Genomic DNA, 15,199 nt, shown 5'->3' on the forward strand with positions numbered 1-15,199 from the left:
AACCGGAAAGGGTAACACATTTTTTTTTCCCATTAAAGAAGAAGTTACTAAGATCATGCTTGCTCACTGTAAAAAAATACAAACAGGCATCAAATGAAAATTGAGTCACTTTCACCCTTCATTTATTTCTAGTACAAAGGGTTTCAAAGTGTATCAATGATTCGTAAAGCACCCTAATTAGAGATCACTATATTATTATGTCCTATCTTTTAGTTTCAGATTTAGCTTTTATTTAAACTATTTTTCTCCATTTACTATCATTATTTTTAACCTGTCTCCCAATTTTCTCCTTTCTAGTTTATTCCCATGCCTGTACTCTATGGCGTGTTCCTGTATATGGGGGTAGCGTCCCTCAATGGTGTCCAGGTAAGTTTTTCATAGCAATCTAAGTATAGTCATGTTATCTGAGTAGTTAGGCTAGTCCAGTAATAGATCTTTGAAGAAAAGTGCTAATTATTTGTTAAATTTTTTATAGTGTATTTATTTTCTACTTTCCTTACCATTTACCTACTTTTCATGTTCTGATTTAATTAACAAAGTTAGCTTGTGTTAATAAATGTTATTGTACAGACCCATTTTTTCCCCCCAAGTGAGAAGTGGTTGGGAGGGTGGAGGGGGGAAGCAGACTAACAGACTCCCTCATGCGCCCAGCCGGATCTACCCGGCATGCCCACCAGGGGGCGATGCTCGACCCCTCTGGGCTGTTGCTCCACTGGAATTGGAGCCATTCTAGTGCCTGAGGCAGAGGCCATGGAACCATCCTCAGCACCTGGGCCAATTTTGCTCCAGTGGAGCCTTGGCTGTGGGAGGGGAAGAGAGGGATAGAGAGAAAGGAGAGGGGGAGGGGTGGAGAAGCAGATGGGCGCCTCTTCTGTGTGCCCTGGCTAGGAATCAAACCTGGGATATCCACATGCCAGGCTGATGCTCTACCGCTGAGCTCTGGCCAGGCCATGGCCCCATTCTTAAAATACGCTTTTAAAGGTCATTTGACCAGAAATGTAAGAGACCTCTGATCTATCTTCCTTCCTTCCTTCCTTCCTTCCTTCCTTCCTTCCTTCCTTCCTTCCTTCCTTCCTTCCTTCCTTCCTTCCTTCCTTCCTTCCTCCCTCCCTCCCTCCCTCCCTCCCTCCCTCCCTCCCTCTCTCTCTTCCTCTTTCTCTTCCTCCCTCTCTTCCTTCCTTTTCCTCTTTCTTTTTCTTCTTCTTTTTGTCTGAAAAAAAGGAAATCAATACTTTCATGTACTCTTCAAGATACCATGTATCTATTTGCCTTTACCCTGTACTATGAACAGGCTCTTCTTATTTGATGTGCTTTTCACATAACTGAATTCAATGATCTGAAGTTTTGAACCAATAAAAGAATAAAGTCAGTGTGGTTTATATGCCACTTTTGTCGAAATCTTTAGCTCTTCACAACTTTGGTAAAAAATTAGCCCCCATTTTAAAAAACATCATTAGGGAAAACTTTGTAAGGGACTTTGTCTTTCAGTTGAGCTTTAATTTAATTGGCACTGAGAACCTGGAAGTATTTCTGCTGCTTTCTGGCACCTTGTTAATTGTAGCCTTATTTAGCACTTAGTAATGTTTTAAGGGGAAAAGACTGCATGTTCTGTGAACATAATAAGAACTTATTTAAACCCCTTCATAATAGTCCTTGCTTTCGCTTATTGAATTTAGATTAATTTGGTTTTAGAGTCAGGTAGAGCTGGCAAGTGGCCAGACTCCCCAGAAGAGAAAAGTCTACTTTAGTTTTTCCTTATTTAGGTCCATTGAGTAGAGTTCTTCACCATTAGGATATTTGTTACAAAACACAAGGTGGTTTTTCACTCATTGGACTAAATGAATATGAATGTGGCTTTCTTTGTGTCCATGAAACTTTTGGGAAGATAAATGTATAAAAATATTTCATTTGTACCTGGCATTGTAAATACTCTTTATTCCTCTAAGAGGAAAAATATGAAATTAATATGACCTACAAACTAATCGTTCTTATTTTTGTTTAGATTTAATTGGTCAATCTAGATAAGAAGTTTTGTTTCATGCATTCTAGGGGCTTAATTGATGGTTAGCACTCAGTGCATGTTTATGAAATAGAAGGAAAAATCAATTTCATAATGATGGGAGAAAATCCCTTATTGAAAGGAAGATAGTAGATTTTAAAAATTCTGCAGCACTGTTGTTTCTATTGCCTTTTTCCTTACTTTTCCTTTGATTCTTCCTTTTTTGGAACTTTTGGCAAGATTTGATTTAGCAAGAAATTTTGTGACTCAATCTTTGAAAGTGGCAAGGACCCCACCAGTCAAAAATGGCCCCAGCGGGAGAAAGAAAACACTGCAGCTAGGAAGTCCCATCAGAGATGATTGTCTGTGACAGCACAGTCTACATCTGCACTTGCCCCTTCCCTCCACAAAGAAAGCCAGGGTGTAATCTTACTGTACAGTAATTCAGCTCAGCAGTTATGTACTGGGCATCTTCTGTCTGAAAGATCCTTTGATAGGTACTGAAATATCATCATCATCATCAATGTAAACCCAACAGTTACTCTTTGAAACACAGACCTGGCACATGGGTGCTCAGCAGTCATTTCAATACCTGTTTTTATATGACAGTGTGATAGCCTCTCCAGGATTCATATATCTGGTTGTTGACATTCAGTAACTCACTGTAATAAATATTCATATGGCTTTTCTCTTTAAAAAATGGTAATGTATTACTGAACGCGTTAGTTAAGTTATGCCATAGATATTGTGTAACTTATGAAAATACCAGTGCTTTTTCATTTTCAAGTTGGATACTTCCTTTATATCCTTGAAACACCCCTGAAATGTATATGACTCATAGCTGCATCTCCTCCTCTTGCAGATAGGACAACAAAGGTACATGAGTTAGGTGTCTTGCTTCAGCGAATCATTATTAAAATAGTCGCAAGATCCTCTCTCCCAAGACTTAGACAGTATAAATAGAAAGTAGGAGATGAGCATCTAGAATTTATATTTCGCTTTGTGACTTTATTCTTGGCAGCCACTTTATCTCATATATCTGCATAACATTCCTCCAAAGTAATAATAGAAATCGGAGGACTCATCCAGCGTCTAACTCTGCTAGACTAAATTTCTGCACTCCCTGACCCCTGTCCTTTGAAACAGACACTGCTTGCCCAAATTATAGAATATAAACCACTAGTGGAGAGTTAGGCATAATAGAAATGACTTTGTGCGCTGTCTCTTGAAGTGATGCAGTTGTACTCTCTTCCCCTTTTCTCCTCAGTTCATGGATCGTCTGAAGCTGCTTCTGATGCCCCTGAAGCATCAGCCTGACTTTATCTACCTGCGCCATGTCCCCCTGCGCAGAGTCCACCTGTTCACTTTCCTGCAGGTGTTGTGTCTAGCCCTGCTCTGGATCCTCAAGTCGACTGTGGCTGCTATCATTTTTCCAGTCATGGTAGGTATTCCTTTTATTGAACTTACCCATGAAGTCAAACCAATATCATGTGGCTATTGTAATATGGAAGACACAGGTGTCTTTTATGTGGGGTTCCAATTTTTTTTTTCCAGCTTTGACCAAATCACTTTGATTTGCACAGAAGTGATTTAAGATTCCCATGTGTGTGATTGTGTACACTGGACCTCAGACTCAGACTAAGCTGAGTTTAGATAGCAACCCTGGTTTGTGTTGGTCAGTGAACCTCCCTGAGCTGCCATTAACTTATCAATAAAATGTAAATGGTATTGTTATTGTTCTCTGAGCATAAGCAATGAATATCAAATATATAGCACAGTGCTTAGCACATAGTAGATGATTGTACACATGAGTTGTTTTAAAAGTATCATTGTATAATAGAATCAATCTAACAAAGTATGGCATTTTAGTCCAAATAAGAGAGAACAAATTAGGCAATTTATGAGAGATTATCCAGTGAATTAAAAGAAATGGAGTAAAAAGTTTAGTTTTTTGAAGTTCTTACTAGTTTGTATCATGCTAAATTTAAGTCTGGGCTCTCTATCCTTGTTATGATATGTTGAGAAGCAAGGCAAATGAATGATCTTCCTCTCTGCATCACCAGTGAGAGAAGGAAGAAAAGGAAATGCTAGCTCTGTATTTGGTTTCATCATTGAATTTTATAATTTACCATAGCTTCCCATTCCTGCAAGGAAATGCATATGCCCACCCTTGAAACAGGTCACAGAGCCAGCCTCAGGTCTGCTCTGTCACCCTGTGGCTTTCGAAACAGAATTGTTATACATAAACCATATTTTTTTTTAATAAAAATTCTCTTAACCAGGATTATTTTGTTTTATGGGTATTTGTTGCTCATAATTGTTTTTTTTTCCTCCAGGGAAGTAGGATAAATGGTATAAAATAGTAGTGATACTTAATATAGTCAATTTTTTTTCTTTGACGATTTCTTATATCTTTTTTCTTTTCTTATTATAAATTTTATTATTTTAATTACAGTTTACATTCAGTATTATTTTGCATTAGTTTTATGTATACAGCAGAGTAGCTAGACCATCATATACTTGATAAAGTGTTCCCCCTAGCATTTCTAGTACCCACCTGGTACCATGCATAATCATTACAATATTACTGACTCTATTTTCTATGCTATACTTGCTGAGACAATGACTATTTTGTAACTACCAACCCGTGCTTTTCAATTCCGTTACCTTTTCACCCAGTTTCCCCCGTCCCTCTCTCAAACTCTGTCAACTTACTGGAAAACACACTGAGTGTGAGAAACGACTCCCATTTGCCTCTTGGTGTAATCTATCTATTAGTTTTGCGAAAGCTAGAAAAAAACAGACCTGTATAAACTTGAAATATATTGCTTGTGTTATGATAAAGTTTTACCTTTATAAAATATTTTTTATCTTGCCTGACCTGTGGTGGCACAGTGGATAAAGCGTTGACCTGGAAATGCTGAGGTCGCCGGTTCGAAACCCTGGGCTTGCCTGGTCAAGGCACATATGGGAGTTGATGCTTCCAGCTCCTCCTCACTTTCTCTCTCTGTCTCTCTCTCCTCTCTCTCTCCCTCTCTGTCTCTCTCTCTTCCTTTCTCTCTCCTCTCTAAAATGAATAAATAAAATAAAATAAAAATTTTTTTTTAGAAAATATTTTTTATCTTTTTTTAGTTTTTTGTGACAGAAACAGACAGAGAGAGGGACATACAGACAGGAAGGGAGAAAGATGAAAAGCATCAGTTCCTCGTTGTGGCACCTCAGTTGTTCATTGATTGCTCTCTCACATGTACACTGACTGGAGTGGGGCTACAGCAGACCAAATGACCCCTTGCTCAAGCCAGCAACCTTGAGCTGTGCTCAAACCAGATGAGTCCGTGCTCAGGCCAGCGAACTCAGGGTTTCTAATCTGGGTCCCCCACGTCCCAGTCCGATGCTCTATCCACTGTGCCACCGCCCGGTCAGGCAAATAGTATTTTTTATCTTTTAAGAGCTTTTATTTGTTTACAAAACAATACTGTAATATCAGTAGGGCAGGTATAATTATTTCTTTAGCAAATAAAGAAACTGATATCTAGAGAGCATATAGGTAAAGACAACTGTTTATTTGAAGCAGAGTCATGATTCTTGTATCCTAGTGCATACAAATGTTATTGTTGATCAAGGGCATCTTTAATGTACCTTCAGAAGTTAATCTTCAAGAGCTATTAATAGAATAAAAAATACAGAGTTTAAGACACTGATTTTAGAGGCAGACAGCTGGGCCCCTCCATATTCTCCCTTTTTTTGGCTTAATGAACTTGGATGGCATATTTATTATGTATCTAAGCTTCAATTTCCTCAGCTGTAAGATAGAGATCATAGTATCTTCTCCTTGGGAGTGTTGTGGGAATAAATCAGAAAACACTGCCTAAGAGTTTTAGCACAAGATCTAAAACACAGTAAGTATTCTGTTAATGCTAGTTTTTGAAGTCGCCCAATAGAGTCCATGGTATATGCATATTCAACTACTACCTCATCATCAATACATGGAAGATGTCTTAGTGTACTACTCTATGTTACACAGATATTTTTGATTTTTCTTTTTTAATTTTTTTTTATTTTTTATTCAGTAAAAAGGAAAAGAGGCAGAGAGACAGATTCCCACATATGCCCTGACTGGGATCCACCCAACAAGCCCACTAGGGGGCAATTCCCTGCCCATCTGGGGTGTTACTCTGTTGCTCAGCAACTGAGCTCTTCTTAGTGCCTGAGGTGAGGCCATGGAGCCATCCTCAGTGCCTGAGGTGAGGCCATGGAGCCATCCTCAGTGCCTGGGGCCAACTCGCTCCAATTGAGCCATGGCTGTAGGAGGGGAAGGAGAGAGAAAGAGAGAGAGAGACAGAAATGAGAGGGGAGGGGTGGAGAAGCAGATGGGCACCTCTCCTGTGTGCCCTGAACAGGAATTGAACCTGGGACATCGACATGCAGAGATGATGCTCTACCACTGAGCCAACTGGCTATCACCCAGATATTCTTGATTTTTCAAATACTTTTATAGTTTTTTAGTTTTGAATAATTAGAAATAAAATGCAAGTTGTTTTTTCCTTTAATTTTTTAGTTATTTTATTGAAAAGCTGATAAGGAATAAAACAGTTTAAAAACTCATTCTTTCACATTAAAATGCTAAGTGAGTTTGATTACACATTTCATTGAACAAAACAAAGTGAGTTTCAATTAAGACTTTTATGAACCAACTTTCTTTATGAAGGAAATGTTTATGGGCCACTGAATATAAGTCCATAGAAGCAAGATGAATTCCATCATCTTCTAGCCTTATACAAAATAGGTTCAACTGCCTTTGATAGGGCAGTATTTATATCCTCATGACTTCATCTGACATTGTTTCTTACATACTTTTTGTATTTATTCTTCCAGATCTTGGCACTGGTAGCTGTCAGAAAAGGCATGGACTACTTCTTCTCCCAGCACGACCTCAGCTTCCTCGATGATGTCATTCCAGAAAAAGACAAGAAAAAGAAGGAAGATGAGAAGAAAAAGAAAAAGAAGAAAGGAAGTCTGGACAGTGACAATGATGATGTAAGGAAATTCCAAAGTGAAGCTTGTGAAAGCGACAAATATGAAAAATCAATTTTTTTTTATCTCTTATGTGAGATGTATGGCTGAGGTCCAAGAATAATTACCTGGCCGAATTACATGTTAGCCTTCACCTTTCTTTGCCCTTTATTTATCTCTGTTTTTTTTTATATTTTCTGTAACTTTTATGTAACCACTAATACACTAAAAATGATATAACAACTTCTAAAAAACCAACCAAACAAACAAAAAATAACCCACCACGACTAAAGAACTCCAGTCTCCAATCTCATAGATATAAAGAAAGTTTGCCGAGTAATGCTATAAAATGTATTTGGTTAAAAATAATATTTTTATTGATTTTTAGAGAAAGAAAGAAAGAAAAACATTGATTTGTTGATTCACCTATTTGTGCATTTCTTGGTTGATTCTTGTATGTGCCCTGACTGGGGATCGAACTGGCAACCTTGGCGTAAAGGGATGGCACCCTAACCAGCCGAGCTACCTGGCCAGAAGACAATCCAGGATTTAAGCTTGAGATAACTCAGTTTCATGTAATGTTGAGCCTAAGGTGGACAAATGCTGGTGACCTCACCTCTTATGACATATGTCTGGGGGCTCTCCACCAAAGTCCTCTGCTGCTGTCCTTCTTTTTGACATAATTTTGGAATTTTTTCCTCTGTAACCCTTAAATTAAAAGGAAAGGGAATTAGAGGTTTGGGTCTGTTTATATAATTATAGTAGTCATAGAGTAGATAATCCTTCTGCAATTGGGTGATTAAATTGAAAAATAAAATACTTGTCCACTTTTTCCTTTAGGAGACTATTTCACAGAAATACAGGTGTCCCAGGAGGAGTATGTAATTAGTGCTAGGAGAAAGATGAAGTTGTTTAACATACACACACACACACACACACACACACACACACACACACACCGAGGTTATCCCAGTAGCCTTTTGAAAGGACTGTCAAAATGGCATTTTCTATGATCAGATTTGTTCTGGGTTCTCTTATATAGTATGGTATCCTTATTCTAATAGGATCCCTGGGATCCCATTCCAAACTGGGAGTATAATTACCTTTTGGTATGTACTCTATACTTGATCATTTTGATTGATCATATATACTTGTCCTTAATTGCCAAAAGAGCTCTCTATAGAGTGTATATACATAGTTCCTATGTTACAGATGAGGAGAGTTAGAGAAAGCTAGCAAAGTGGGAATGATTATATCTAAGGCTTTCTTCCTTAGTACAGTGTAAATGATGATATGATAAGCTTAATCAATACTGGTACATAGGAAGGACTGTATAGTGAAACCTTTGTTAAAACTGTGACCAATTTTTTCCACAGTCTGACTGCCCATACTCAGAAAAAGTTCCAAGTATTAAAATTCCAATGGACATCATGGAACAGCAGCCTTTCCTAAGTGATAGCAAACCTTCCGACAGTGAGTAGAACTAACCTCTTGCTTCCCTGCTTTAATATGATTTGCACTTGCAGAGAAAAAAGTTTAGAACTATCATTTACATTAACTTTCCCTCTGTTTTCTTTTTTCTACATAAAGGTTTAACTTAATTACTTTTAAAAAAAAAATTCATTTTTACATTCCCCGAGCTTCCCTTTTCTTCCTTTTATTCATAACCTTTTACATTTTTGTTTCGTAGCCTTTTCTCTGATCCAAGTTACCACCAGTTACTTTCCGTTGCTAAACTCATCACCTTGTTTTCAGCTGACTTCTTTTTTCTGCTGGTATTTGGATGGCTGCTGATAGTACTACATCACTGTCTGTTACTGTTTGTCTTCCTTAGGCTTCAGCCAATGACCACATCTGCCCAAAAGAGAAATTGCAACATGGTCTCTCAGCAACCAATGAATCAATTGTCAATATTGAGAATTTGGAATAACTTATTATTTTAAATTTAATTGGGAATCATAAACTATTAACAGAACTTTCTAGGTATAACTTTTAAGATTTGTGCATTTTTCTTCCAAATTTCTTCATTCCCTCTCTGCTATTTCAAAATCGCCTTTATAACTGCACTGCTGTTTTCTTTTCCTGAGGTAATAGTTTGGTGGCAAAGGTATAATTTCTGACATGTCACCTTTTGTTTTGTAATTAACAGGCCCGTTAAAAGGAGGAAAACGTCTGTAGTAACATTAGTCAATATATCGTAAGCTCTTCCAATAGCATGTAACAATTGCCTCCAAACCACTTGCACTTTGAGTTCTCATTTGAATGGAATGTCTTCTTCTAAATCCAGATGCACTTCAAATTCTGATCTGCTCAAACAGAAAAGACAGTTGAGATATTTTTACTTCTATTTGACAATTCCACTTTATGTTTCATAACAGCTTACCAAGAAAAGTTTAAAGTGAATTATTTTATTTGAAAAACAGGTGTAACAGGGATTTATTATGTACCAGATTGCTACAAAATTTAGCAGCTAAAACAACGAACATGTTTTTTGTCTAATACAGTTCCACACATTCTGAAATTAGAAGCGGCTGATTTTGGTGGGTCTGGGTCTGGGTATCTCTTGAGGCGGCAGACAAGCTCTCGGCTGGGGCTACGTCTGAAGACTTGTCAGGAACTGGGGTCTGCCTCCAAACTTGCTCATAAGGCAGTTGGCAGGGTTCAGTTCCTTGGCCTGTGGACATCTCCATGGGACTGCCAATGTGTGGTATGGCTTCCACCACAGCCAGAGATACCAGAGTGTGCAACCAAGACAGAACCTTTTATAACTGAATCTCAGCAGTGATAAATCATCCCTTCTGCCATATTCTGTTGGTCATACAAACCAACCCTTGTACAATGTAGGAAGGAATTATACAAGAATATGAATACCAGGACCAGGGAGCATTGGGGACCATCTTGGAATCTAGCTACCACACTGGGTTTAAAGAACTAAAACACTCTCACCATTAGTGCCCAATCTGCGTGTAACCTACAGTTTATAACTGAGGCTAATTTCTTCTCAGTACTATCAGTGGGGTGTAATTCATTTTTCCTTTTGAATTCAGGTTCCCCAAACCATGTTCTGCTTCATTTTTCATTTCTAGAGCATTTTTCTTCAGCAAGTGGAGACTGAAAGAGAGCTCAGCGTGTATGTTGTCCATTAACATAAGTTGGATGAGCCCTTCTAAGTACAGCTTCAGGGCTGCTTTACAAGAAAAAATCACCAAGTAGAATTTGAGGCTCCTGCAAAGGTTTATGGCAGTTAGACTATCTAGTGCTTGTGTTCTTTATTCTCTGAAAACCCCTTTAAAAAGGATACCTTGAAAATTGATGTACTAGAAATATACTTAAACAAATCACTCATGCCTGACTATGGTGGCGCAGTGGATAAAGTGTCAACCTGAAACACTGAGGTTGCTGGTTCGAAACCCTGGGCTTGCCTGGTCAAGGCACATATGGGAGTTGATGTTTCTTGCGCCTCCCCCACTTCTCTCTCTCTCTCTTTCTTTCTCTAAAAATGGATAAATAAAATCTAAAAAAATAAAATTAAAATAAAAAAAAATAAAACAAGTCACCCATGATCATTCTAACTTAAATCTTTCTAATATCATATTTATCTTCTATATTCCATGAAAAAACAAAATTAATAGAGTTGCAGTTAAATAAGTTTATCAAAACTTTTTTATTCCCCCCATGAACACCAGGACAAAACTGTGAACGTTGAGGATGTAAGGAAATCCAAGAGCAAGCACAAGACAAGTAGATGCTCACTTCCTACAAATGATTCACTCCCTACCCCCTCATTGGAAAGAACAGCAGCAGTTCTTCCTAGAAAACCTAGAGTAAAGGGAACTGAGTGATTTTGGCTTCATCACACTAGATTTTTTTTTTGGCAGAGAGCAAGAGAATGATAGAGACAGGAAGGGAGAGAGATGAGAAGCATCAACTCACAGTTGCATCACTTTAGTTAGTCATTGATTGCTTCTCATATGTGCCTTGATTTGGGTGGGGGGGTATGTTCAAGCCAGGTCAGTGACCTTGGGGCTCAAGCTGGTGACCCCGCACTCTAGCCAGCAACCTCAGGGTTTCGAACCTGGGTCCTCGGCACCCCAGGTTGACACACTGTCAACTGCGCCACCACCGGTTAGGCAATATACTAGTTAGATTCTTACCTTTATACAATGTTTATTGAAACGATCCAAACTTGTCTTTTTCTTACTCTTCCCAATGTAAAAGATGCATCAAATATGTGGAGATTTTTATTTTCACCCTACTTATATATATTGCTAAAGACTACTCTTATGATTAACAAAGATTTTTTTTCCCCCAGGAGATAGATCACCAACATTCCTTGAACGCCACACATCATGCTGATAAAATTCCTTTTCTTCAGTCACTTGGTATGCCAAGGTAAAGGACCGCCCAGTGCTTTCCTTTTTTTTTTTTTTTTGTATTTTTCTGAAGCTGGAAACGGGGAGAGACAGTCAGACAGACTCCCACATGCACCTGACCGGGATCCACCCCGCACGCCCACCAGGGGTGAGGCTCTGCCCACCAGGGGGCGATGCTCTGCCCCTCCAGGGCGTTGCTCTGTTTCGACCAGAGCCACTGTAGTGCCTGGGGCAGAAGCCAAGGAGCCATCCCCAGCGCCCGGGCCATCTTTGCTCCAATGGAGCCTCGGCTGCCGGAGGGGAAGAGAGAGACAGAGAGGAAGGAGAGGGGGAGGGGTGGAGAAGCAGATGGGCGCTTCTCCTGTGTGCCCTGGCCGGGAATCGAACCCGGGACTTCTGCACGCCAGGCCGACGCTCTACCACTGAACCAATCGGCCAGGGCCAAGGACCGCCCAGTGCTTTCCTTATGTGGTTCTGTGGAGTGATTGCCCCACAGAAATGTAGTCAATGGCTGGTTATTGGCAGAACACCTTGTTCCCCTTCCTCTCTACAATTTCTCCTAAATAAATTACCCAGTCACCAAGCCTGGTCTCAGTTTTCCCTGATAGGAAACATTCTGAGAGACCTACTCTACTTACTCTTAGAAATAGTGAAATCTTTCAGTGTCATTAAGCTAAAGCCCACGCTCGATGTCACTCTTACCCTGTTTATGTCACTTGTGATGTAAGGGGTGACTGCATTTCCTGGAGGCTCTTCTCCGGGAGTTTCCTTCCCTCTTAACATGGCTCTAGAGATTCCAGATATTACTTAATTCTGAAAAAAATTGAAATTTCTGAATAGTTTCTTCTCTAAATCTTTTGTCCTCTCATTTGATTGGGTCACCCACCTGGCAGTCCACCATCTTGATAGCTTATAAAATTTTTACTTGAATATCTTGACTCTCTTGGTACCTTCATTCCATTTTTAAAGTGTTTGTTTTTAATACAGAAAGAGGAGATAAGTATTTAAAGAGAACAGAGAAGGACACATTTGGCTTCCGTACAATGTATAAACATTTGATGAATGATAACGGAAATCTGATTACTCACTATTCTTTTCTTTTTTTTTTTTATCTAGTCCTCCTGGAACTCCAGTAAAAGTTGTGCCTCAAATTAGAATAGAACTTGAGCCTGAAGACAATGATTATTTCTGGAGGAGCAAGGGAACAGAAACTACATTGTAACCTGTTTGTCTTTCTTCAAACTAACAGCTTCTGTTGTTCATGTTTTTGTTTTTTTGTCTGGTTGTTTATTTTTTAATTCTTGTTTTGTTTGGCTTTTTGGTCATTGGCCAGATAATACAGTGCTCTCTCTACTTCTCTCTTTCATAGGTAAAATTATGACAAGAGTGCACCATTCCTTAAAAAAACATCTGAAGAACCCCCTTTTGGTTCTTGTACTTTCAGATGTATCCTCTGACCACCAAATTCCTCTGTCACGCAAGACACGCACAGATTTTGTCCTTTTCCTTTCTTAAGCAGAGGGCAAAAGTATTAAGGATTTTATAACACCTAACACCTTTTATTCAAACTTTGAAGGAACTTACCACTTTAGATTTGGAGCTGTGCTTACTGGCTTCTTTCTGTCTGGTAGAACAAACCTTGAACTCCAGACAGAGTTTTTTCTCGCTTATAGAGCTCTACAGAACTGGAAAGTGCTGCTATTTTAACTTGCTCTTGCTTAAAAACCCTAATCCTAGAGTTATCAAAAAGAGAAACACTAAAGGTACTTTACTCCCTGTAGATAAACTATTGCCATCATTGTAGCAAGTGCTGGAATGTCCGTTTTTCCTATGCAACTTTTTTTAACCCTTTAATGAACTTATCTGTTGAGTACATTTGAAGAATATTTTTCATCCTATATTTTGTTGTTTAAATTATGGGGCCTAACCTGCGACTTATTTTTTGTCAATTTTTTAAACTTTTTTTTAATTACTGTAAAGAAAATGAATTTTTTCCTGCAGCAGGAAACATAGTTTTCAGTAGTTCTACCTCTTATTTGTAGCTGCCAGGCTTTCTGTAAAAATTGTATTGTATATTATGTGATTTTTACACACACAGACACACAAACAACACAGACACACACACACACACACACACAATCTTTAGGCTAAGCCAGAGGGCTAGGTCAGATGAAAAACACCATGTTTCTAAGCATCCATTTTTCCTTTTCTTTTAAAGAAATTGATCTGTTCTATGAAGGAGATGGGGGAGGAGAGAGAGGCTCCTGTGTAATGGGAATAACTGATGCTTTGATAATAGTAGTATCTGGGCACAGATGCTAATTGTGTTACCATGTCGATGTCTTGTACAGTGTTGTTAGATAGACTGTTTTCTTTTGAAATATTTGTGTGTTCATGTATGTACTCTGTGTGTGGCTGGTGCACAGCTGTGCAAAGTTAGAGACAGAATGATAGTAAGTGAAGAGCCAAGTTACTCGGCCTCCTGTGTCAGTTTTCATAAAACCCAAACCACAAATGAAAAATCCATCAGAGGTCCGAGAGACTTACTGTTATGCAAATGAGGGTAAATATATTTTATTGTCAAGCTATCAGTAACTATCACTGATACAATAATAGCCCATATTTACTAGACAAAATCCATAGAAATATTAACAGACCATTTATACATCTACAAGGTGGTTAGGAGACTACAGATAGATCTGAAAAGGTATGTGTATATACATTTTAATGAAACTCACACATTTTTTAGGATGGAAATAATGTTCCATATGAGTGGCAGGTTTAGAATATAAATATGTACTTCAAAGTACCATACTAAAAATTAGAAAAAAGAATATTAATCTTTAGTTAGTAAATTACCATGTTATTTAAATATAATATTTTAATAGGTTAAATTTTATATCATGAATCGGCTTTAAAAACATTTAATTGTTGAATCCCTATTTTGTGATATGTCCCAAGACATATGGTTGGAAGAATGCAGAAACTGAATGAAGCCATCTATTTTGGTTTCATAATATATACATATTGACCCCTGCTTATTCTTATATTAATTAAGTTATAATTCTGTCCTCTTAAAATTTTGATTACAAAACATTATTTTGAATTAGCTGTTACTTATATAGTATTTGATCATCTTAATACTTTCAGTTTTGTGCAAGTTAAACATAAGTGAGCTGCAATTTTTTTCATTCAGATAAAAGTAACAAATTGCCTGTTAATTGTTAAAACCTCACGTGCCAAATTTTGGCATTATGTTTATATTTATAGCTATCCTCAAAATGACTACTCTAGTTTTTTCATTACCAGAGTGTTTTTATTACCCTAAAATAAAATATAAAGCTTTTCCCTTTTTTTAACCGATGGGAGCATCAATAAAATGTTTTAAAGCCATGCATAATATAATATATTCAGCCTAACCTAAGATCTTGTTAAATTAATGATTTCTGTTTACTTTAATAAAATCTCTAGATATAATAATTTATTTTTCTGATCAGGAATCAAGTATTTGAGGATTCATGCCCCTCTCCATCTCTTTCAAAACAATTTAACTCAATATTTCAGCCTTTGAGAAGATCCGAAAAGCTATTTGCTCCTGTTTATGATCCATATTCAATGACAGATTGATACTCATGAATGCAGAATAGTACATGATGTTTGCTAAAAAGATCAGTCAGTTTCAAACCTTTTCAATATTTTGGAAACCAGGGAAGTACACTGCTCACAAAAATTAGAGGATCAGGGAACATACAGATACTCCAGTACTTTCAGCCTTTTGTACAGTGCATTTTCACCAATGAAATAAAAGTTGGTT

General features: G+C 37.9%; 1 protein-coding gene across 7 annotated transcripts in view; it reads left to right on the forward strand.

Annotated features, from left to right (window-relative positions):
- Positions 1 to 13,548, forward strand: part of SLC4A4 (solute carrier family 4 member 4) — a 392,384-nt gene extending 378,836 nt beyond the window's left edge. For 4 of the 7 annotated variants that reach the window (XM_066386293.1, XM_066386292.1, XM_066386296.1 and 1 more), the window contains 5 exons: positions 298 to 366; positions 3,267 to 3,440; positions 6,875 to 7,036; positions 11,325 to 11,404; positions 12,502 to 13,548. In XM_066386293.1, coding sequence (XP_066242390.1) covers positions 298 to 366; positions 3,267 to 3,440; positions 6,875 to 7,036; positions 11,325 to 11,404; positions 12,502 to 12,607 — 591 coding nt within the window. In that variant the 3' untranslated portion in view covers positions 12,608 to 13,548. Of the gene's footprint in view, positions 1 to 297; positions 367 to 3,266; positions 3,441 to 6,874; positions 7,037 to 8,388; positions 8,486 to 11,324; positions 11,405 to 12,501 lie in introns of all 7 variants that reach the window. The other 3 variants (XM_066386294.1, XM_066386297.1, XM_066386299.1) reach the window with 1 other exon arrangement.
- The last annotated feature ends 1,651 nt before the right edge of the window (positions 13,549 to 15,199 follow it).

The sequence above is a fragment of the Saccopteryx leptura genome, chromosome 5 (assembly GCF_036850995.1).
Source record: "Saccopteryx leptura isolate mSacLep1 chromosome 5, mSacLep1_pri_phased_curated, whole genome shotgun sequence".
Lineage (NCBI taxonomy): Eukaryota > Metazoa > Chordata > Mammalia > Chiroptera > Emballonuridae > Saccopteryx > Saccopteryx leptura.